Source organism: Corvus kubaryi, unplaced genomic scaffold (genome assembly GCF_017639235.1).
Source record: "Corvus kubaryi isolate FWS band 111438036 unplaced genomic scaffold, C.kubaryi_AGA036_p1.0 37353, whole genome shotgun sequence".
Classification (NCBI taxonomy): Eukaryota; Metazoa; Chordata; class Aves; order Passeriformes; family Corvidae; genus Corvus; species Corvus kubaryi.
In genome coordinates, this window is record NW_024581115.1 from 2,960,778 (window position 1) to 2,981,517 (window position 20,740).

A 20,740-nucleotide genomic window follows, 5' to 3' on the forward strand; every position below is an offset into this window, starting at 1 on the left:
GGCGGCGGCTGGCGGGGCCCGCGCGGACGTGGCCGCGGAAGTGGGTGGCGGGGCTGGGCCGTGCCACGCCGGGACGGGACGGGCTGGGTCGTGCTGAGCTGTGCGGAGCTGTGCTGAGCTGAGCCGCTCCGAACAGAGCCGCGCCGCCTCCCCGTGCCGAGCCGCATCCCCCGCGGGCTGCCGCCGACGGAGCCATGTCGCGGGGCAGCGGCAAGGGGCTCAGCCTGAAGGACAAGCTGGACGGCAACGAGCTGGACCTGAGCCTCTGCGACTTGAACGAGGTGCCGGTGCGGGAGTTGGTGAGTGTCCGGCTGCAGGCCGCCCGGCGGGGGTGGGTACCGGCTCCCGGTCCCCGGGAAGGGGCAGCGTAGGAGAGCCAGATGTGCTGGGGGGTTGTGACCTGGCCTCCAGGTATTTAAAGCAGTGAGGTTCTGTGTCCCGCGGACCTGGCAGCTGCTAGTCATTGCTGTCCCGGGATAAGAACCGCCTTTGGACTCAGAGATGGATCCGGAGATGACGTGACTTCGGAGCAGCCGCGGGGGATGGACAGATTGATGCGGGAGAAACCGCAGAGGCCGAAGCAGAACTAGCAGGTGTCAAAAGAGCTCAGGTGACGCTCCATGTTCATTCAGTGCCTTATTTTTCTTTCAGGCCGCTCTTCCAAAAGCTACTATCTTGGATTTGTCCTGTAACAACCTGATTTCCTTGCCGGTAAGGTGCTAGAGAGCCTCCGTGAGGATGAGTCTGCTGGGAAATATTTGGAAAGATAGCTGGTGCTTCAGTAGAGGCTCACCAAGAGCTGTGAAACTGGCACTTGCCCTGCCCTGGGGTGGCTGAATGACTCCATTGTCAGTGACAGGTCAGTGCTGGCAGTAGGTTTGGCTGAGGCAGGAGAGAGTAAAGGGCTGAACTGTGTGAAGATTGGAGTACATTCCTGCCAGAGCATCCCCAAGTGAATATAGAGGAGTTTCATCAGCAGTGGAGGCTCGGGTTTGTTCCTGTCATATTGTCATCCATAACCTTCTCGGTCCGTCTTACCTGTCCCGCTGTGTCTCACCTCCATCTTCCAAGGCAAAGGAGGAGAGCAATTTCCCTCCATCACAGTCCTGTAGTAAGTCAAGGATTGTGCCTAATGCGAGGTGCAGGCTGTCTCCATGTAATTCCCACTGAGGTTCTTCCACAAAGGTGCTGACCAGCTTTCTCTGGGTTTTCTTTGTTTGGGTTTTAGTCAGACTTCTGCAGTTTGATGCATCTGGTGAAACTGGATTTGAGTAAAAATCGGCTGCAACAGCTGCCCTTGGACTTTGGCCGCCTGGTCAATCTGCAGCACCTGGACCTTCTAAACAATCGCTTGGTCACCCTGCCAGTCAGCTTTGCACAGCTCAAGGTAAAACTGTTTGCTGGGCAGTTATGTAAAGCTTTGGGATGCAGCCCAGGGTCTTGTGATCCTGCTCAAGTTGATTTCTCTGGTAAAGCATCCATCCTGCTGACACCCATTCCAAAATTCAGCTGGCTCTGCACCGCAGCTCAGTGAAAATCCTCTCAATCTATTGAAAACATCTCTGCTCATCTTCTGTACCTGTTTCATTCATATGAAAACTAAGCAGTTCTTTGCTTCTGCTTTGGATCTCTTAGAGATCTCTAAGAGACTGCTGTGCTCTTATAACCTCCTCTTTGTTGTGCCTTTTTGCAGAACCTGAAGTGGCTGGATCTGAAGGACAATCCCCTGGATCCTGTCCTGGCTAAAGTGGCAGGAGACTGTCTGGATGAGAAGCAGTGTAAGCAGGCTGCTGTCAAGGTAAGGAGTCTGCTTTTATTCTATTTTTTTTTTCCTTTCATGGCTTTGCCAGTGATTCTTCCTCTGTTTGGTTAGCAAGCTGGGCAGCTGCTGCAGGAGCCTGGAGTTTCTTCAGGCAGCGAGGTGCAGGTCGACTGCACTGACTCCACTACTGCTGTGCCCGTGGAGAGCAAACACCTGGCGGAAGAGGATGCTTCTCCATTGCCAAGAAAGTAGAGGCATAATCAGACGTAATAATCCATGCCTGTGCTGATAGTACAAAAACCTCTGGAGAAGTTTTGGCAAACATAAATAGAAATGTTTTGTGATCCTTTGTATCATCAAGCACCAGTTTGCCACATTTGTTTTTAATGAGAAGATCTGTTTTTTAACAACAGAGACTCACATAAGTTGTGAGTTTTTTTCAGAGCCGTAGCTGTAGGGATAAGTCAGGGTTGGGGGTCAGTCCCAGCTGCCTGTCCTCAGCCACACTCCAGCTGTCCTGTTCTGAACTGACTGTGCCACGAGGCTTCTGCACAGCCCTCAGGTTGTTTTCTTGGCCCTTTAAGGTACTGCAGCACATGAAAGCCATCCAGTCCGAGCAAGATCGACAACGGCAGCGGAAACTCCAGGCAGAGAGAGGTAGGCACAAAGAACCCCCATGTGCTGTCTGCTGAGGACAGCTCTTGGTCTCTAACACACCCAAACATTCTGATCTCTATGTAACAAATTGCCATCTAACACATACTTGTGGCCACCCAAACCCAAAGTACTCAGGGAGTAGTAGGGTAAAAGGGCTAGAGGGAGAAAGACAGCAGGGGGGTAACTGTGTGATTTCTTGGCCTGAGAAACAGGAACATCTCTAGATGGAATGTGCTATAGGTTACCTATAAAAACATTAAAGAAAAGCACAGTAAAATGCAAGGTATGTAATACTAAATAAAATTATTAAAAAGAGGATAGTTGTTTAATTGGTTTCCAAGGTTTCCTCGTTCCAGTTGAGATAATAAGGTAATAAGGAAAATGGCAATGACAACCCTTTACATAAAAGGGAAAAATCTTGCTGTTAACCCCCAGAAATGGAGAAGAAACGTGAAGCAGAACAGCGAGCGAAGGAGGCTCAGGAGAGAGAACTGCGGAAGCGAGAGAAGGCAGAGGAAAAGGAGCGCAGAAGGCGGGAGTACGATGCTCAGAAAGCTGCAAAACAGGAGATGGAAAAGAAAACTAAAAAGGAAACAGTGCACACCCGAAGTAAGTAGTGTCCATTTTGGGTGGGATTGTGTCAGGTTTCATCTTCATCAGATTTTGATGCTGCCAGAATTGCTTTCATGTACCCAGGTACTGGGAGATGGTGGGAAAGGGTAGGGGGGAACCTGTAGGAGTTTTAATAAACTGCTGCTGTGCCCTTTTCCCCTTTGCCTGTGTTCCCATGAACTGTGGAGCTACAAGTCAGGAAATTCTCCAGCTGTTCCTAATGAGAACTTCCCTCCACTCATTTTTTCTTAAGTCCACTGAACATTTGCGTAATCAGATCTTGTGCAACACAGAGGTGCTTTACACCCTCTTCACTGCTGCCCATGAAACTGGATCTGAAACTTTTCATCCTAAGAAGTTAAATCCTGCACATCTAGTTATTTATCAGAGCTAAGTGATGAAAATTCACAACAAAAGCCAACTGCAGTAGAGGATTAAGTATCTTACCTGAACAGTTTGTTTGTGAGCATAGCCTGTCAAAGATAGTTGATTAATTCCTCACATTCTATCCTGTTCATGTTCTCACTACAGAGCCGGCCTCCAGCTCCCGTCCCTCTCAGCCCCCCCGGCACAAGCCCTCGTGGTCGCGGTCGGTGCTGAGAGTCCTGCTCTTTGTGCTGTTCTGCATCCTCTGTACTCTGGCTGCCTGCAAGCTGACGGAGCTGCAGCATCAACCTCTGTGCGTCAGCGTGAACACCCTCTACGAGGATGTGGTGGCTGCTCTGCAGAACCACAAAATGCTGCAGAACATGCTACAGCACAACTCGCAGCAGTGATTGTCCTGGATGGGCACTTGCTTCATCAGCATCTCCTTCCACCATCTACGCAGCCAGAATTCCTATGGAATTGTGTTCTGATGAAACTGCTTTGAACCAGTCAGCGTCGGTTTGCTGGTCCACTCCACAGAGCAGAGCTATTGTTCAAACCGTCTTTGTTGTGCATGTCTCTCAGTCGGCCTGTAACTCCCATTATTTGTGCACGTTAACCTAAAGTTGTTACCACTCCTTTCCTCCGAGTGGTGTCCACCAGGATTGTGAGGTACAGGAAGCTGCCAGTCCATAGGAATGGGAACAAGCAGCCCTTGCATCACCTGGGTGAGAGCTGTAGCTCTGAGCTGGAGATGGAAGGTTTTTAATACATATCCATTCCTTGCTCTCATTTCTGTTCGTGCTAAAATTGGTGGTATGGCTGTATGGGAATAATACACTAAGGCCCCACTCCAGGACCAATTACAGGTGTGTAGGATGGCTGTGCATCCCTATGTTGGAGCGAAGAGGCTGATGGGCTATTGAAAGGAGCTGAAAATTTTCAATACAACAGTTTTCACAGCAATTTGTCTGAACTGGATGTTTATGTCGTTAACGGGGTTTTAACTTTATTTAGGCCTTTTGGGAACAGCCACAAATTATTTCTGAGTACATAGGAATAATTCCTGCCTGCTGCAGCTGCAGCAGCAGCACTGGGTGGCACTGTGGGAGCACTGCTGGCAGGACAGGGGAAGCCTCGGGGCTGGGGGAAGGCTGGGAAGTTTGGTGGTTTGCACCTCGAGAGAAAACTCACCTCTGCAATGGTCTGTGAATTATTTATCATTTCCTTAAAAATTATTTGAAATTAATTAATTTTAAATTTTCCTTAACCCCACCAAGCAGAAGTTTTTCATATCCTTAAGGGCTTTGCAAGTACTAAAATGAAGTGCAGGTTTCAGAGAATATCTGTGCTACAGACTCCACTGAGACATCATACATTGGTCTCCAGAATCGCTCCCTCTTCTCATACCTGGGATTATTGCTGCCAGGAGCAGTGCTATGGGGAAATCATCTGCAGTGGTTCACACCAAGGTCACTATCACAGCAGTAAATCTTCACTTTTCTGTAACCCAGTGATAAGACTGTGGTTCCCTGAATATCACACAGGAGAGAGCAGCAGCACAAGTATCAGATAAAAGGAAGGAAGAGCTGCCTCTGCCTTAGCAGGGTGCATGTTTTCAAAGCTTCCTTCAAACAACTTTAAGCTTTAATTTGGGTACCTAACTCACCCCATTCTGTAAAAGATCTTCCTATCCAGAAATGTTCAGGAAAACGACAAACAACATCCAAAGCAATGTTTTCTCCACGCAGCCCTTCCTGCCAACATCCAGACAAGTGTTACATAGGTTGGTGAGTGCCAGGCTTATACAATTTATAGATTCAGGTCAGCAGCACTGCTGGCCAGGCAGGGCTCCTGCTGGATGCCTGGAACAAGCAGGGCAGGTGGAGATTTTTTCCACTGGAGGCAGCAGGGTTCCAAAGAGTTAGCTTCCACACATGGGATGCAGTTTAATTCTCTGAGCACTCATCTCAGTAAGTGCTGCTGTCACAAAAACCCTCTCAACTGTCCTTGTGCGCACACAAGTGCTGATGGCTGCACTGACAGGCCGTGGTCCCCAATCTAATTAAAAGGAAGCTTTTTCTGCCAACTGTTTAGACCTCATAATTCCAGCACATATAATCAGATTTCAAGACCCTCTCTAGATTAAGCCGTCTGGAGATTGAATCACTCTATATCTGAAAATTAGTCTTACTCATCCCCACCTGCCACAGCGGAACAATGAGAGGCTGTTTTGTGAGGTGAAGTTCTTTCACCTCACTAGAGCAGGTGCTGGGGGGGCAGCACCATGTTGCTCTAGCATCAGGATTTGTCCCAAAGGAGGAAGAAGGTTAAGTCCTTGCAGTTCAGGAGAGTAGCAGGAAGTATTCCTTTCAACGGAGGACATACCTGTCTATTTTCAAGACAACATATTAAGAGCAAAGGTTTTTCTTCAAAATTATTTATTTTATAGAAAGACAAATAAAACATCAGTACTGTAAGCTGTGTGCAACTCATGCTTAGGAAAGATGTTCACCATCTTTCTTGTGTAAACTGCTGCAATTCAGCAACTTTATCCAACTTTTTCCCTGCTACGATAAAGTCTAAATGTGCTTCAAGTCTTTAAACAAGGATCAATGAGTGTTATCTAAGCACTTCTTCACAGAAGAAAACTGAAAACTTGACCAGACAAACGGTAAAACCCTTATTCCCTGGAGCTACCAAGTGAAATTCAAAATGGAACACTTGAACCAGACAAACAGTAAAACCCTTTTTCCCTGGGGCTACCCAGTGAAATCCAGACAGAGGTCAGGATCGTGGGAAGTCATCTGCAGATAGATGCGTCGGGACAGCTCCGGCCCAATGCGCCGGGAGGTGGCTGTCACCCCCTCCCCACGGTGCACAGGGATATTGGCCAGCATGTTCTCCCGCTCCTGGTCCGAGGAGCATCTCTCATAGGCCTAAAAGCAACACCAAGGGAACAATGAGATCACCCATTTGCATCCATTGCTCAAAAAACCAATCAAAGCTATGCACCTGTGACTGCTCTGCCCTTCCACAATGTCCACTCATTTTTCACTTGCTCTCTGCCCAGGTCCCATCTGTGAACTTGGAGAGTGGAGCCAATGCTGCTCCCTCAATGGGGAGCCAGAAGAGTGGATGCCAAGGAATCAGTTCCTTCACTAACTTACTGAACCACTCATACAGAATCACTGTGTCTAATTTAATACTGATTAAATTACTTCTTCCACCCCTTGCATGAGCTGGCTGCCTGCACACAGTGCTGGGTATCCCTGAGGCATCCTCACCTGGATCAGAAGCTGAGGAGAAGGGTAGGCAGACACGATAGCCTCAGCCATCTCAGAGCTGACACGGTTAAATTGCTGTATCTGCCTCTTCCAAACTTTCAGAAGACCCTTTCCGGAAGGATCCACCTTCACCCCTCCGAAGCAGCCCTTCTCCAAGTAGAAAGAGAACCCTGTGTTCTCTCGCTCTCGCCTAGGGAGAACAAGGAATGAGGAAGCAAATGAGACAATGAGGCTGTGAAGAAAATCCTGTCCCTACCATCTGTTGTCACAGAGCCAGAGCGCCGTCCCTCGCTTGAGATGTCAGAGACATCACTGGCATCAAAGAAATGCAAACAATTTGACCCTGTTTTCTTTACATGCATTACCAATTTCTTTAAGACCCAGATTGCTACTGAAAAAGAAACAATCCTGTACTCAGCAGCAATCCTGACACAAGCCAACTTGCAGACAAAGTGGTAAACAAGAATTCACCTTCTGGCTGTCAACCATAATAAAACACTTCTAGATGTCATTTTTAATGACATCTCATCTCTCCTCATGGCTGACATGGAAAATCCAGCAGCTGCTGTAACAGGAGTATCAGGATTGTGTGAGACTGCACAAGATGGCTTTCCTAGCTATCACTGTGCAACAAGCTGCTGTCCTCCCTTGTCAATGGAAAGAGCCAAGTGGTTCATTCTCAGGCACGTCTCTTGGTTACACACTGAAGAAGAAAAGCTGGCACTCTAAGAGCCAGTCCTACTTGCATTCCCTTCCCACTCCAAAAATCTGACTGAGAACAAGAGCTCTACTTGATGGCAAGGCTTCAGTGTGAAATGTGAGGGTAGTGAGGCACCAGAATAAACTGCCCAAAGAAGTTGTGGATACCCTGTCCCTGGAAGTGTTCAATGCCAGGTTGGATGGAGCGCTAAGCAACCTGGTCTAGTGGAAGGTGTCCCTGCCCATGGCAAGGGGTTGGATTAGACAATCTTTAAGGTCCCATCCAACCCAAATGAGCCTGTGACTATGAAACCTGGGTCTGTCCTCACGCCTCTGTGGGCAGGACATCAATTTCAAGAACAACTCCTGTGTTGAAGGAGCTGCATTAGCAGCTGCTCTGTCACCTGCACCTTTAAGAACCATTCTACCCTGTGTTGTACCTGCTATTCCTTCCCAGTAGCTTTAAGTGCAGCCTCTCCAAAGGTAGGACCAAACCTCCTCTGCTTACTCACTTGTATGGTGCCTCAGCCACAGCTTTTGTGAACATAGTGGCATATTCCCCAAGCTCCTCACTGCTCTCAAACATGCTGATTTGGACTTGTGTGCTCAGTTGCAGATCCACCAGGGCCTGTATCACCATAGGGAACAACAAATGGCACAATCAGTCTTGTTGCATCAAACCCCATTTTTGTCTGAAGCAGAAAAGGGTCACGAACACCCTGCTGTAGGACAAGAACCTTCACTCTCTCCCCATTTTGGAAACAGTTAATTTAAGACACTGAAGTATTTCGGGGCACTCTGTCTCCTGACAGCTAATATCACCTCAGTGTCCTCTGAGCTGCCTCAGCTCCTCCGTGGCTCTTGTTACGAACAGGCCACCACCAGTGGGCTTTGCCAACGGCCCATGAAGGGCAAGAGGTGCTGAGACTGACATCAGTACCCAGGTGAACAAGACACATCAGTCTGTGTGGGAGCAGGTACATGACTGAGCAGTGGGGAGCTGAACCCAAAGAGCTCTGTCCACAGACTGATGGACTAATGAATAATGAAGGATGCATACTCCCATCTAAAAAATTGTGTGACTGGGTCAAATATTCAAATACTGGCAGACAACAGATGATGGCTGCATGTCTGTTTTAAAAGCACTCACTTCTTCCACATCCATTCTGGATAAGTCCAGGCCAGAACCCTTAACCTCCTTTTTTCTCCGTTCTCCCCGTTTCTCTTGATTCCCACTCGCTGCTGTGTGTCGCAGCCTTTGTTTTGGCTGACCTTGGAGAGACCTAAAAAGAGTAAAGTAAGACTGGGGTGACAGTCTGGATGGACCTTTGCTTCTGTTTCTTTCTAAAAAATGGTGGAACAGTTCTGGGAATGCCTCTTATACTCCAGTCTTTGCTAGAAGGAATTAAAGTAAACACCTATGGCATTTTTCAAGGCCAGAGAAAACACAGAAACATCTGGAGAGAAAGAAGCCTGACCTGAAGTAATTTTCCACTCCAATTACTGCCAGAGCCAGAATTTTCCCAGGCATTTTCTCCATCATATGAGCTACATAGCTCTGCAGGGTCTCCTTCTGCCTTCCTGCATAGCTGTCAGCGTTCTACAAAGATGAATGGGAAAAACACGGAGTTAAACCATTTTGAGGTACACAGAGAAGCACTGCAAATTATTGCCCTCGTTGTAGGTCTGCAGATGAGTCTGTTCACCGTCGCTCTTCAGGGCAAGCAGGCAATACTTGATCCAATGTAAAGTTAGAGCAGAAAGAAAGAAAGAAAAAAAAAATCCCACTTGATGTAATAATAACTCTTTGGGAATGTGTGAAAATTTTAACTAGGGAAGAAAGCTTGTCAGAACTTTACATTATAGAACCCATTAATGGCTCCTAAACCCGGATTTCTGTCTTACTGAAATCCTGCATTCCTCCCACACCAAAACCTTCCTGCCACCAAGAGAGATGACAAAACACCGGTTTTGCATCAAGGTATGTTCAGGAGCACAAAAGTCATGAGCGTTCTCACTTGTTTGTAGCTGTGAGCCATGGACAAAAACTCCTCCAAGCCAAGCAGAACCAGGACATTTGGTTCTTCTGTCCATTCATCTCCTCCTCCCATCTGTTCAGATATGAAAACAAACAGGCCACAGTCTGTTTAGGATTCAGACTCCCACTCAGAGCTCTGAGCGGGGAGATTAGAGAGTGTTTACTTGAGTTGATAAATACCATTACTACCGACTGCAAATAACACACGAAAAAACATGCAAGATTATCAAGATTTTATTCGCATACCTGTGATGTCACTGTCTTTCTCCTCCAGGTGATGCTGCAGGGAATATCGTGATTCTCAAACACACAGGAATAATTGGCAGCCTGCAGAGCACTAAGGATCTGCTCACCACCTTCTACCTGTAAGATGACTGAAATCGATGCATGGGTCAGGCCTCCAGAGAGAGGAGACAACAGTCAATACAAGGCAGGTGCAGGCTGTGAGGATAACTACCTGGATCTAGCACCACTGTTATGTATTTCTGGCACTCTCCTGGCCGCTGAGCTTTCAGCATCTGGGCAACGGCTCTCTTCTTCTCTTTCTCCTCCTCCTGCTCCCTCCTCTTTGCTTCCTGCTTCTCCCTTCTCTGCCACGCATTCTGGTAGATTGCCTCCCGTTCCTTCTGACTATATTGTCGCTTTTTGAGAGGGAGCGATGTTTCTGGCCTTTCTCTGCTTACCGGCGGGCTACTAGGCCTGTCTGAGTCGACTGGCAGGGAGCACAAGGAGGGTCTCTTAGCACTGCGCGTAGCATTCTCACTGTCACAAGCCACTTCTCCAGACGGCGCCAGGTCTTCTCCCAGCCCATGGCTGCCAGGAGAGATCAGGTCACCACTAGCACAAAGCCCAGATACCTCTCCTGTATCGCCAGCGCCCAGGCTGAAAGGCTCAGGCTCCGCTCCCTCTCTCATCTTGATCCTCTCACGCCAAGGGACGACGTCCATCACCTCCTCATTCACCTCTTCGCCCTCGCTGCTCACCATCTCGACAACTTCTGCCGCTTCAGGATCAGGAGATGGTACCCGCGGGAGGCTCGGCCCGCCGAGGCACGGGGACGGCCGCAGCAGGGAGGCCAAGGAGGGCAAGTTCTCCTCCTCACTGCTCTCAGACCACGAATCGCTCTCCGCCATCCCCGCGCCCCCTCAGGGGCACCCGTGCCCGCCTGAGGGGAAAGCCCGCGCCGGCCGCTGGTTGGCCCGGAGGCGCGTGCAGTGGGCGGCGATTGGTCCGAACGCTCGCGACGCCGCGCGCTCGGACCAATCGCCGCCCAGCGCGTGCGCGTGCGCACCGCCTTCCCAGCGGGAAGAGGAAGGGGAAGCGGCACCATCAAGATGGCGGCGCTGGGGAGGCTGTGTGAGTGAGGGGCTGTGTCAGCGGTTTACCCTCTGAGGGGTGGGGAGCGGGGCTCTGGCCGTGGAGCGGGAGGGATGAGCTCGGGAGAGTGCGCCTCAGGGAGGTCACCCTGTGGATTGTCGCGCCCCCGGTGGGATGTCACGGCCGGTAGCGCGAGGCTGAGGCTTTTGCCTTTGCCTGGAGCTGAGGCGGAGCTCTGGTGAAATGGGCGGGCTTGTGTATGTGAAACTGTAACTATAGTTCGTCTTTGCCTAATTTCCTGTAGATTGTCACGTCTCGGAGGCTTTAATTTACTTAATGGGTCATCTCCTGAAATTAATGGGGTTTTGTACCCTTTTCTCAACAGTATTTCATAGAATTATGGAAAGGTTTGGGTTGGAAGGAATCTTAAAGGAAGGAATCTTGTTCCAACTCCCTGCCGTGGGCAGGGACACATTCCATTAGACCAGGTTGCAGTAAGCTCCATCCAACCTGGCCTTGAACACTTCTAGTGATGGGACGTATTTCTAGCTCGCTGAGTGTCCGTGATAATTTAATTAAGTTAAACTAGTGGTTTTACTCAGGTTAAGGAAACAAGATAACCACTGTTCTGCGCTAACCTGCTGCTTAAGAGGCTAGATTCAGAAAAACTAGGTTTGTCTCCTAACTGCATGAAAGGCAGTACTGAAGAGATTTTTAAGATCATGATGATTTGGGTTGGGAGGGAACTTAAAGGTCATCCAGTTCCAACCCCCTGCCATGGGCAGGGACACCTTTCACTAGACCAGGTTGCTCCAAGCCCTGTCCAACTTGGCCTTGAACACTTCCTTAGACTGGGAGGATTAATGAAAAGACTGTGCTCCAGACTCCCTTATTGCCACTCCCATTGCTCTCTGTTCCTTCTTAGAGCCATTAATCATAGAATCACAGAACCACTAAGGTTGGAAAAGACCTCCAACACCAGCAAGTCCAACCTTTATGCTCCTTCTAGATAATCCTCAGACTGCTCCTGGCTGGTGATAGATATTTGTATATTGTCCAGAATTGGAGTCTGCTCATTTGTAAGATTTCAGGATGTAACTGTGTAAGTAAATGCCATTTGGTCAAAGGGGAAACTGAAACAAATCACAACCCATCTTTTCTCAAAGCACTGTTAGAGCAATCCACAGCAACCAGTGACATCTGTGCTGCATTTTACAAGAAAGAAACAGGAATTTGTGCACATCCTTTAACATTGTTGCTGAGAATTTAATTCTTACCTGGGGAGCAGCAGCAGCACTTGAGATGTGACCTCTTTTCAGGGAATTTAGGCCATTGTGGTCTAATTTATCCTGGAAGTACTTTTTGTTTCTCCCGGGGCTTTCCTTTGCCTTTAATTTTAAAGCCTGTCTTAACTGATATCCTTTACATCTGAGAAAAGGAATTATGTGTGATAGTTTTTCCAGCTGATGTTGTTGTTCTTTCTCTAAACCTAGTTCTAACCACTCCCCAAACAAGCTTGGTTGCTGTCAGATGGGCTTCTAAGAAAAGTGGGGGCAGCTCAAAAAACCTAGGTGGCCGCAGCCCCGGGAAACGCTATGGGTTCAAAAAAGTCGAAGGTAGGTCTGAGTATCTTATTTGCATTTCACTGGGTTCTTCACAGCTTCTCTCCCCTGGTACGTGTTGGTTGTTGAGTGTTTCAGGAGGAGGTGGGCAGGACACTTTTCCAGGAGAAAGGGAAGGGGAGGATCAGTGAAACCTCGTGATTAAGGGTCGCTGGTGGGAGGGCAGGGTGAGTCAGCTCCGGCCATCAGCCAAAATTGCCTACAGAAAATGTACTTGGTTCTAACTTTGCCTCTTCAGAGAGCCCGGGAGGAGGGAACGCTGTGGGACGCCTCATAACTGCACTGCACTTTCCCCCCACGCTGGGTGGAAAAACGGAGCATTTCCAGTGTTTACAAAGGAGAGAATTACAAGGCTTAGCAGAAGCCAAAGTGCAGATTCTTGCAGTTGAGGGCTTAATAATTATTAGCTTTGCTGATGGAAACATATCAATGTAAATGTAATAAAACAAATGCCTTCAGCAGCCAGAAAATGCCTTGTACCCTAGAAGCAGTCTTTTCAGAGATTTGACTTTTTGCCATGGTCTATCCATTGCCCTTTTATTTCCTGATAACAGCACTTTTGTTCAGATGCTTTTAGCATTTGAAGTAATTTTTCCTTAGAAAATGCCCACAGAAAGCTGGGATTTGTAAGTCCTGGAATCATTTGTGTTCTGCCAGGGCTCTGGGGAGCTGTTTCTCTGCAGTCTGATTGTGTCACTCTGTTGCAGGTGCATTTGTCCATGCAGGAAACATTTTGGCTACGCAGCGGTTGATCCGCTGGCATCCCGGCGCTCACGTAAGGCCTTTTCTCTCTCTCTGGTTCTCAGAGAACAGCAGTGCCTCCCCAGAGTCCCACACTCACTGCCTCCTCTCTTTCAGTCTCATTCTTAATGTTCATCCCTGTGTTCTGTATATCCCAACACTGGGTTTCATGACCTGGTATTAGTCACAGAGCCTGATCAGAGCCTCACCTGTGTCCATGAGACTTAGGGAAGGTCTGCAAGTCATGGACATCCCAAAACACTTCTGTGACCTGACTGGGCACTTGTGCTTCAGGTTGGAAGGGGTGTCTCATGTCTCATACTGAGCACCATTGCACACTGGTTCCTGGAAGCAAGTTGTGTGATTTTATTTTAAAAAGTAAAGCAACAGATGCTGTTGAAGCCAGGATATCAAACGAGGCAGACCAGGGATCAGATCTGCTTTACTTGTGGGTGTCCAGCCTCTCCTTTCTAACGCTCCTCATCCTCTCCCAGGTGGGGATGGGCCGTAACAAGACACTCTATGCCCTGGAGGACGGGATTGTGAGATACACCAAAGAGGTCTATGTGCCCCCACCCCGCAGCAGTGAGAGCAGAGATGTGATCTGCCAGCTACCCAAAGGAGCAATCCTGTATAAAACCTTTATCAGTGTCGTCCCTACCACAGAGGTAGGAAGCTTCAAACTGGTCACCATGCTGTGAACCTGCTGTGTCACATGGGCACGGATGGGAAGGACAGACTACTACAGCTGTACTGGCCTCTGAGGACAAGAGTGGCTCTGAAGATACCAGGACTTGTTTAGGACTTGTTTTTGCTCCTGAAGTGCTTGTGATCTGTGTTCAGACAGAGTGAGATCACCTGCTGGCATTTTTAAGAGTGTTTAATAAATGCTGTGGGGCAGCTGAAGGTCTTGGTTGCACATGGAATGTGTTACCATGGTCATTTAGTATCTGGAGAGCCTGGTCTGTTGTGCCACTGGATGAATTCCCTCTACAATCACTCTTGTGTCAGTACTTGTCCCACTAATAATTCCCTCTATTTTTGCTCATTTTTAGTCATTACTGTTCTATTTGTACCTTAATCCACAATGCTGCAGAACAGATCCTTTTCCACACGCACCTAATGCTGTGTACCCGGAAGCTGGATTTTTTACTCTACCTCATTCCCCTCAATGATTAACTTAAATACCTGAGTGTTCCATTCACTGGCCATGTGAGGCATGTTCACAGGCCTAACTCTAAGTCATTACTACGTTCAGGGGGCCTGGTAAGATGCCCATGTCTGGGCTGGTATTTGAAGCTCAGCAGCTGGAGGTGTATGATAAAGCATTATCCAGGATACTCATCCTTTTATCTTTGAGTCATTACATGACATTTTTGAGCTTATATTCCTCAAAATAAAGGAGCCCAAATTTGTTGTGGCCAAACTGATCTCATTTTATCTATAGGTTTGTAAACAATTTGAAACATTGACTCTGCAGTAGAAAACAGGTTATCAAAATCAGTACTGTAAGGACACCGGTGTTGACATTATTAGACAATTCTTCTGCTCTACAGAAGACCAGGTGGACTGGGTCAGCCACAACTGTCCACCTGTGCTTTGCAGCCTTCATGGAGACCAACCAGCTGTTCAGTCCATGCATCTGTCCTTTCCCAGCCTGTAAATCCAGTCCCATGGTTCAGCTGGTAGTTGGTATTTGGGTATAACCCATGGACCTCCAAATCCATGTGAGGTCTGTACAGAACTGTTGTCAGTCACAGAGGCCATTGGTGCCAGAGTACACTGCAATGCTCCAGAGCACATCCCTTCTGCCCCTCACATGTGAGGATTCCCACCTGGCAGCCAATCCACATACAGTAAAACACTTGATAATCTAAGAAACAGGTGAAGCAGCACAACACCACCAGTGCCTGAGGTCTGATCCTTGGTACAGCCAGCAGCGCTGCCTCACAGAGGTATGAAATGCTGCTCCTGAGGAGCTCTGGCCTAGCAGACCTTCCCCTTGGCTTTCCCCTGTGCAGCTCCAGCAGCTGGACCTTTGCCTTTGGTGTTTGCCAGAGAAGAGTGAGCAGGCATCCCCAGTTCCTCTGCTCAGTGCCATACCCAGCAATGGCTTTGTGGTTGTCCTTGTGCTGCAAGAGGGATGTCACTGATGGCTGGGTTAGGCTTGCCTGTGTCTCAGCTGATTGTGGATCTGGGTGAAGGTTTGGCCATTCCCTGTGGAAGAAAATGGTATCCCAGGCACTTCTGTTGCTGACAGCATGGGAAGCAGCAGTACACCCAGGCCAGGCCTTACACCGCAGTGTTTCGCTGAGTTTGGTAGCTGAGAGGGGCATGGAAAGGGTCTGGAACACCATGTCTGTCCAAGGTCTCTGAGCTTATTCCTGTTCCTGAGAAAGCTGGAGGATGCCTCAGAGCATGCTCATAAGGAGGTGGCATCTATTGAGAAAGGAAGAGCATTACACCGGATCAGAAATAACCAGGAGATTATCCCACCTTTTCTTACAGAGCGGATGAGAAGGCTCACAACCACCACCAGCCTGAAATTAAACCCCCGCAGTCCCCCAGCGCAGCCGGCTGTAGGCAGGGGAACACCTGGAGATGAGAGCATCAGTCTGGAACATAGCGCAAACCTGCTGAGAGACACATTCTCCCCTCACACTCTGTGCCAGGTTCCTGCTCTTCCCTGTTCTCCTTCAAGGACTTGGCAGAAGGACAGAACAGACTTGACTTTTGTTGAGAGAGGGCTGTAATTTGTTTTCCCTTGACTAAAGGCTACTGGGATTTACAGAAGCACCTACAAAGCAGGCGTTGTACACAGGTTTCAGCAGCAAGTCTCACTGCAAAGAGAGAGGAACCTCCAGGCCTTGTCACATTTATTTTGGCAGAGCTGGGCTAGCTTCTTACCCACAAGTGACAGGAAGTGGCATGAGGATGTTGTGGAAGAGCTTCCAGTGCCATTCCTCAACTACTTATCTTTGGAGCTTTACTCTCCTGTGCCCTCACTGCCCAGGTTTCACAGAATCACAGAATGGTTTGGGTTGCAAGGGACCTTAAAGATCATCCAGTTCCAACCCCTGCATGGTCAGGGACACCTTCCACTGTATCAGGCTGGTACTTTTCAGGCAGGTGTCATACAACATAGCTCCAAACACTGAGTGGCAAGTGCTGACTATGCCAGACTTTATGGTACCGCTTTAAGAGCTCAAAATCTAGGTAAATTAGTGAACTCTTGGTGCTTTACTCAGGGTCTCAGACGTTTCTGTTCTGCTTTAGACAACGAGGTCTCTGAACAGGAGCATCTCGGGATGCTGCCACAGGACCTACTTGGCGGATGCACTCACTTTTCCCTGTTCTATTGTGGGAGGGCAAATCTCAAATATGGTAACAAGCAAAGTCTCCTGATCATTAATAAGCCATAAACATTTCAAGGTAATAGCAAGAGGCATCCCCAGGAGTGTCCTGCAGGGAGAAGGAAGCAAGAACCCATGAAAGCCTTAGAGATCCAAAAATAACACTCCCAGCCTGGACTTGTATGGAGCCTGTGATCCGAAGAGCCTGCCCTTTCTCCCTGGGGCTCTGCCATGCCTCCTGGTACAGGCATTTCTGCAAATGCGCTGGGGGAGGGGAGATGGATCATTAACCAGCACAGATGTACACCAAAGGAGCCTCCCGTGCTTTCCGAGAGATAAAAGCTATCAGGGACAGGCAATCACAGAGCACAGAGTCCTCGGCTACCACCAGCTGCTGAAGCAAGACACAGATACGGACCACAGTGGTGACTGCCATGGGCTTCTGCCACCCCCGCAGTGCAGGGAGGGGAGCTCACCTCCTGGGATGGCTCTGCCCACAGCCCAAACCTGTCGGCAATCATCTGATGGATTTCCCGCTGGCGATCTTTCTTCCGCACGCTCTCGTAGCTTGGCAGGCGGGGCTGCTCCCAGGATGGGAGCTGGTACGTGCTGGGGGGTCCGACACAGAAGAGCTCGTCTCCCTAGAAATGCCCATCCCCAGAAAAAGGTCAGTGTGATGGTGGCTCTCTTCACTAGAAGTTCATGTCCTGGTGTCACCTTGAGTTAATTCAGGGTTCAAAGTTGTAGGTAGTTGTAGGCTTCTCTGAACACCCAGAGAGGAAATCCTCCCTCCCAGGATCTACCACTGGCACTTCATGCCCAAACACCTCAGGGCACTGTGGTGTCCTCTGCAATATTCCTTCCCTCCACATGCTGCCTCCCCCGGGGGTTTTTACATACTGGCAGCACTTCCCAAAGTTGTGGGATAGCACCAGAGGATGCTGCCCAGCACCTTTTGCTCCAGGCAAACCCCATAACCAGAGTCTGTTTCCAAGCTCATGAGCACTTTTGCTACCATTCCCACCCAGCTCCCAGCAGGGACCCTGCCATCACCTGCATGCCGGGGTTCTCGGCAGCGCTCTCCAGCCGTGAGGCTCCACGCTGGGGTCCCACCAGCCGCTGGCTGCTGCTGAAGTAGGGCGGGGGGCGGTCCTGGAATGAGGAGGACATGAGCAAAGCTGAAATCCCTCACACCCATCCCAGCAGAGAGCAGAGCTCAGCCAGCTCGCATGGGACAGCAGGACCCTGGCAGAAGAAGAGTTGCTCCCTCTGCCCACGTGGCTCCTGCAGCTCTCGCTGCTGGCAGCAGCCCCTGCCTGTTTGGTGACACCAATGGCTCCAGGACATCCTTCCTGGCAGCACAGGGCCTGCTCCAAGGGCCAGAGCCAGCTGGAGCAGAGCACAGCCTGAGGGACAGTCTGGGTCCCAGGGCAGGGTTTCATAGAAAAACAACAGAACCATCTCTTTTTGGGAGACAACAAAAAACAACCCAACTATTCCACTGGTGTAGATAAGAGCTCCATCACATGCTCAGGGTTACAGAATTTGCAAGCTCTTATCTACTGAGGTTGTCATTTCAGGATAATGCAGCAAGCAAATCTGCAGGGCAATCGCTGTGCTATTCCGGAGCTGTCTGACTCCAGTTAAACTGGATTCCCTGTCCAGGTGTTGAGCAACAGTGAGCAGAAATGCTGTTCACAGAGAACAGCCCCTTGAGCCAGAGACAGGACTTGAGCCATGGCTGTACCTTGCTCTCAGAAAACCCCATCTCTGCCAGCAGAAACCAGCCCAGAGACTCCCAGGGCAACCAGGGATGCACAGGGAGGACTATGAGGATTTACTTTTGCTCTTAACAACCAAGGAACTGTTTGTCTTGGCCCTACAGCACAACTACAGAGGCTGCAGGAAAACAGCACCCAGCCATTGGTTCAATAACTGATGAGCAAAACCAGTGCAACTACTCCTGCCCAAAAGCTGCCTCACACACTACAACTGCTTCACTTTTTCTGAAGGAAATACATTCTATATATGTTCCCTTTCCATATGTAATTCTTTGCATCCATCCTTCAACACAGCCCTTTGCTAAAGGCAAGATGCCTGCTTGAACTTCCCACCCCAGAGCTCAGGGAGCACCCCACACTGCCTCAGGGAGTAGCTCTATAGGGCAAGGGAGCACGGCAGCAGAGCCCGCTCCCAACGTGTGCCATGGGCAGGCAACAGGAGGGAAGAGAGGGAAAGGAGTGGAGACAATGAATCAGACAAGGACACCATCAGTGCAGCCTGTTTCCACAGTGATTTCTGCTGGGGACTTCCCAGCCTGTGCTGGACTGTTAGATTTGCCTTTCACAGCACAAGCCTCTCCATCCCTTGCTAGTGAGGCTGAACATCCACTCTTCTCTCAAGGACTGTGGAGTGGTACCTGCAGCCCTCCCCTCAAGAGCCATCCCTGCAGCTCTGGACGCTGAGCTTTCCCCAGGCAGTCACTGCCACAAAAGCAGCGCTGGCTGCACACACTGCTCTTTTTCCATCAGCTTCCCTAGTTGAAAGCCAGCCCTAGGAAATTACAGATGCGAGCGAAAGGGCTTTGTGTCTCACTACTCCTTCCCCAGGAGCTGTGCACAAGAGAGCCAATTGTCAGGGATGCGAGTGGCTTTGTCTGCTTTTGCCCTTAGCTTCCAACCCCCTTCCCTGCTGGGCCCCTTCCCTATAAAGCAGAGCCCGACCCCACACATGACTGTGCAGGGGGAGGAGGACCTCCCCCCTGAGCTGTGTGGGGAGCAGGGAAGCCTATTAGTGAGGCCTTGGAGATACAACCACAATGGCACAGCCAGCCAGGACTGGGTGGGTGGGTGGATGGATGGATCTCTGGGATAGAGTGGGAGCAAGGAGGTGGCAGAGCCCAGCTCTGCTTGGAGATCCCATGTCCATCAGCAATCCTAACCAGGCTACAGGAGGGTAACCAAGCGGTGCAGCCCCACAGACCCAGCCCAAGGGAACAGGAGCTCGGGGACCAGAGAGGGACTCCTGGGCAGGAAGAATAGAGGGAGGACTTGGAAGACACTCACATACTGGCTGGGGGTCTGGAACAGGCGGCAGGAGCAGAGGAATTGGCAGCACATGGGGTCCCGGTGGTACAGGAGCAGCAGCAGGATGAGGATCGCCACGATGAAGACGGAGGTGGACACCGCTGCCAAGAGACGGGAGAGGCGAGAGAGCCGGTGGTTGGATGGGCCCGCGGGCTGCCTCCTGCTCTCGCCCCGTGGCTTGGAGAAGCCCCTGAGAAGCCGGTTCCACCTGCTGCCCGTCCCAAGAGCGCTAAAGCCCCTTTGCGCCCAACATCTCTCTCTCCCTACGAGACCGGGAACAATCTGCAGAGCCGGGAGGGGCTCACCCCATCCCGGACCGCGGCCGCAGGGTCCGACCCGCGGGGACCGGCACCGGCACCCCGCCCGGGGCTCCCGGCTCCCTCAGCACCAAGGCAGAGCGCCGGTTCGCCAGCGCTCCGGTCTCCCGGGAACCTGCGGCTCCCCCTCGGCCCACGCGCGGCTCCGCGGAGCCCACCGGCCCCGCCAGCCCCCGCCGCCGCTCCGCTCCGGCCCCACTCCCCCGAGCCAGCGGGACCCCCCCGGATTAGGACCGGCCGCTGCAGCGACCGCTCCCCCGCTCGCCCCCGGGTACCGCCTCATCGGCACAGCCCGGGAGGCACCGGCAGAGGCCGATCCCGCCCGGCGGCCGCCCCCGCTCCGCTCCCAGCCCCGCCGGAGCCCCCGCCCGCCACTCACTGGCGGCGATGACGATGGCCAGGACGTTGCTGTCCATGCTGGCGCTGGCGGTCGCTGTGTGGCCTGAGGCTTCCCCGGGCTGCGCCATCCCGACCCCGCCGCCGGCAGCCCCTGCCCGCCGCCCGCGCCCCACAGCCCGCGAGGGGCGGGGCGGGGCGGGGCGGGGCCCGGGGCGGGCGGGCTCAGCCGCGGGGCTCCCGGGGCTCCCCCTTCGGACACACGTCAGGGCCAGCCCGGCTCATCCGCGGCCTCCTGCCGGGGTTACCGGCGCCCCGCGGTCCCGGCCGAGCGGCAGCCAGGCCGCGTGTCACTGCCGGGATCGGCGGGCACGGGACAAGCCCAGCGCTGCCCCGCTCCTGCGGAGGGAAAGCTGGGCTGTGCCGCGGGAGGCTCCTGGCCCCGCAGGCAGCGGGAGGTGCCCGCTCATTAGCTGATTAACACCTTAATTAGGGGCCATGTCAACGCTCGGTACCCGGGTACCTTCAGGACACCCGCTGCTACGGT

The 20,740-nt window shown here is 51.0% G+C and overlaps 4 protein-coding genes across 4 annotated transcripts; 2 read left to right on the plus strand and 2 right to left on the minus strand.

Moving 5' to 3' along the window:
• The first annotated feature begins 22 nt into the window (after nt 1-22).
• LRRC59 (leucine rich repeat containing 59) lies at nt 23-4,363 on the plus strand. The gene is made up of 7 exons (XM_042032463.1): nt 23-299; nt 652-711; nt 1,229-1,387; nt 1,694-1,798; nt 2,347-2,419; nt 2,855-3,028; nt 3,563-4,363. Exons 1-7 carry the CDS (start codon nt 195-197, stop codon nt 3,805-3,807), a joined length of 921 nt encoding a protein of 306 aa, XP_041888397.1. The 5' UTR covers nt 23-194; the 3' UTR covers nt 3,808-4,363.
• Nucleotides 4,364-5,992: 1,629 nt separating this feature from the next.
• Nucleotides 5,993-10,631, minus strand: EME1 (essential meiotic structure-specific endonuclease 1). Its single transcript, XM_042032461.1, has 8 exons — nt 9,879-10,631; nt 9,668-9,795; nt 9,402-9,494; nt 8,862-8,983; nt 8,534-8,666; nt 7,896-8,011; nt 6,685-6,874; nt 5,993-6,336 (listed from the first exon to the last, which is right to left on the minus strand). The coding sequence occupies exons 1-8, from the start codon at nt 10,552-10,554 to the stop codon at nt 6,160-6,162; spliced, it is 1,635 nt and encodes a 544-aa protein (XP_041888395.1). The 5' UTR covers nt 10,555-10,631; the 3' UTR covers nt 5,993-6,159.
• Nucleotides 10,632-10,698: 67 nt separating this feature from the next.
• On the plus strand, nt 10,699-14,007 carry MRPL27 (mitochondrial ribosomal protein L27). Its single transcript, XM_042032465.1, has 4 exons — nt 10,699-10,777; nt 12,232-12,354; nt 13,068-13,135; nt 13,596-14,007. The coding sequence occupies exons 1-4, from the start codon at nt 10,756-10,758 to the stop codon at nt 13,800-13,802; spliced, it is 420 nt and encodes a 139-aa protein (XP_041888399.1). The 5' UTR covers nt 10,699-10,755; the 3' UTR covers nt 13,803-14,007.
• Nucleotides 14,008-14,256: 249 nt separating this feature from the next.
• LOC121666650 lies at nt 14,257-20,379 on the minus strand. Its single transcript, XM_042032464.1, has 5 exons — nt 20,237-20,379; nt 19,520-19,641; nt 17,508-17,606; nt 16,931-17,095; nt 14,257-15,540 (listed from the first exon to the last, which is right to left on the minus strand). Exons 1-5 carry the CDS (start codon nt 20,322-20,324, stop codon nt 15,394-15,396), a joined length of 621 nt encoding a protein of 206 aa, XP_041888398.1. The 5' UTR covers nt 20,325-20,379; the 3' UTR covers nt 14,257-15,393.
• Nucleotides 20,380-20,740: the final 361 nt, after the last annotated feature.

Bases quoted from the DNA above. Each gene is read 5' to 3' on its own strand.
- LRRC59 (XM_042032463.1), top strand. From the start codon at position 195: ATGTCGCGGGGCAGCGGCAAGGGGCTCAGCCTGAAGGACAAGCTGGAC. The intron at 712-1,228 runs GTAAGGTGCTAG...TTTGGGTTTTAG, and splicing joins ACAACCTGATTTCCTTGCCG to TCAGACTTCTGCAGTTTGAT. The intron at 1,799-2,346 runs GTAAGGAGTCTG...TGGCCCTTTAAG, and splicing joins GTAAGCAGGCTGCTGTCAAG to GTACTGCAGCACATGAAAGC.
- EME1 (XM_042032461.1), bottom strand. From the start codon at position 10,554: ATGGCGGAGAGCGATTCGTGGTCTGAGAGCAGTGAGGAGGAGAACTTG. The intron at 9,495-9,667 runs GTATGCGAATAA...ATATCTGAACAG, and splicing joins GAAAGACAGTGACATCACAG to ATGGGAGGAGGAGATGAATG. The intron at 6,875-7,895 runs GTGAGTAAGCAG...TGTTCTCCCTAG, and splicing joins GTGGCTGAGGCACCATACAA to GCGAGAGCGAGAGAACACAG.
- MRPL27 (XM_042032465.1), top strand. From the start codon at position 10,756: ATGGCGGCGCTGGGGAGGCTGT. The intron at 10,778-12,231 runs GTGAGTGAGGGG...CTCTAAACCTAG, and splicing joins GGCGGCGCTGGGGAGGCTGT to TTCTAACCACTCCCCAAACA. The intron at 13,136-13,595 runs GTAAGGCCTTTT...ATCCTCTCCCAG, and splicing joins GCTGGCATCCCGGCGCTCAC to GTGGGGATGGGCCGTAACAA.
- LOC121666650 (XM_042032464.1), bottom strand. From the start codon at position 20,324: ATGGCGCAGCCCGGGGAAGCCTCAGGCCACACAGCGACCGCCAGCGCC. The intron at 19,642-20,236 runs GTGAGTGGCGGG...GTCTCTTGGCAG, and splicing joins GGCCATCGTCATCGCCGCCA to CGGTGTCCACCTCCGTCTTC. The intron at 17,096-17,507 runs GTGATGGCAGGG...GGGCATTTCTAG, and splicing joins CCGAGAACCCCGGCATGCAG to GGAGACGAGCTCTTCTGTGT.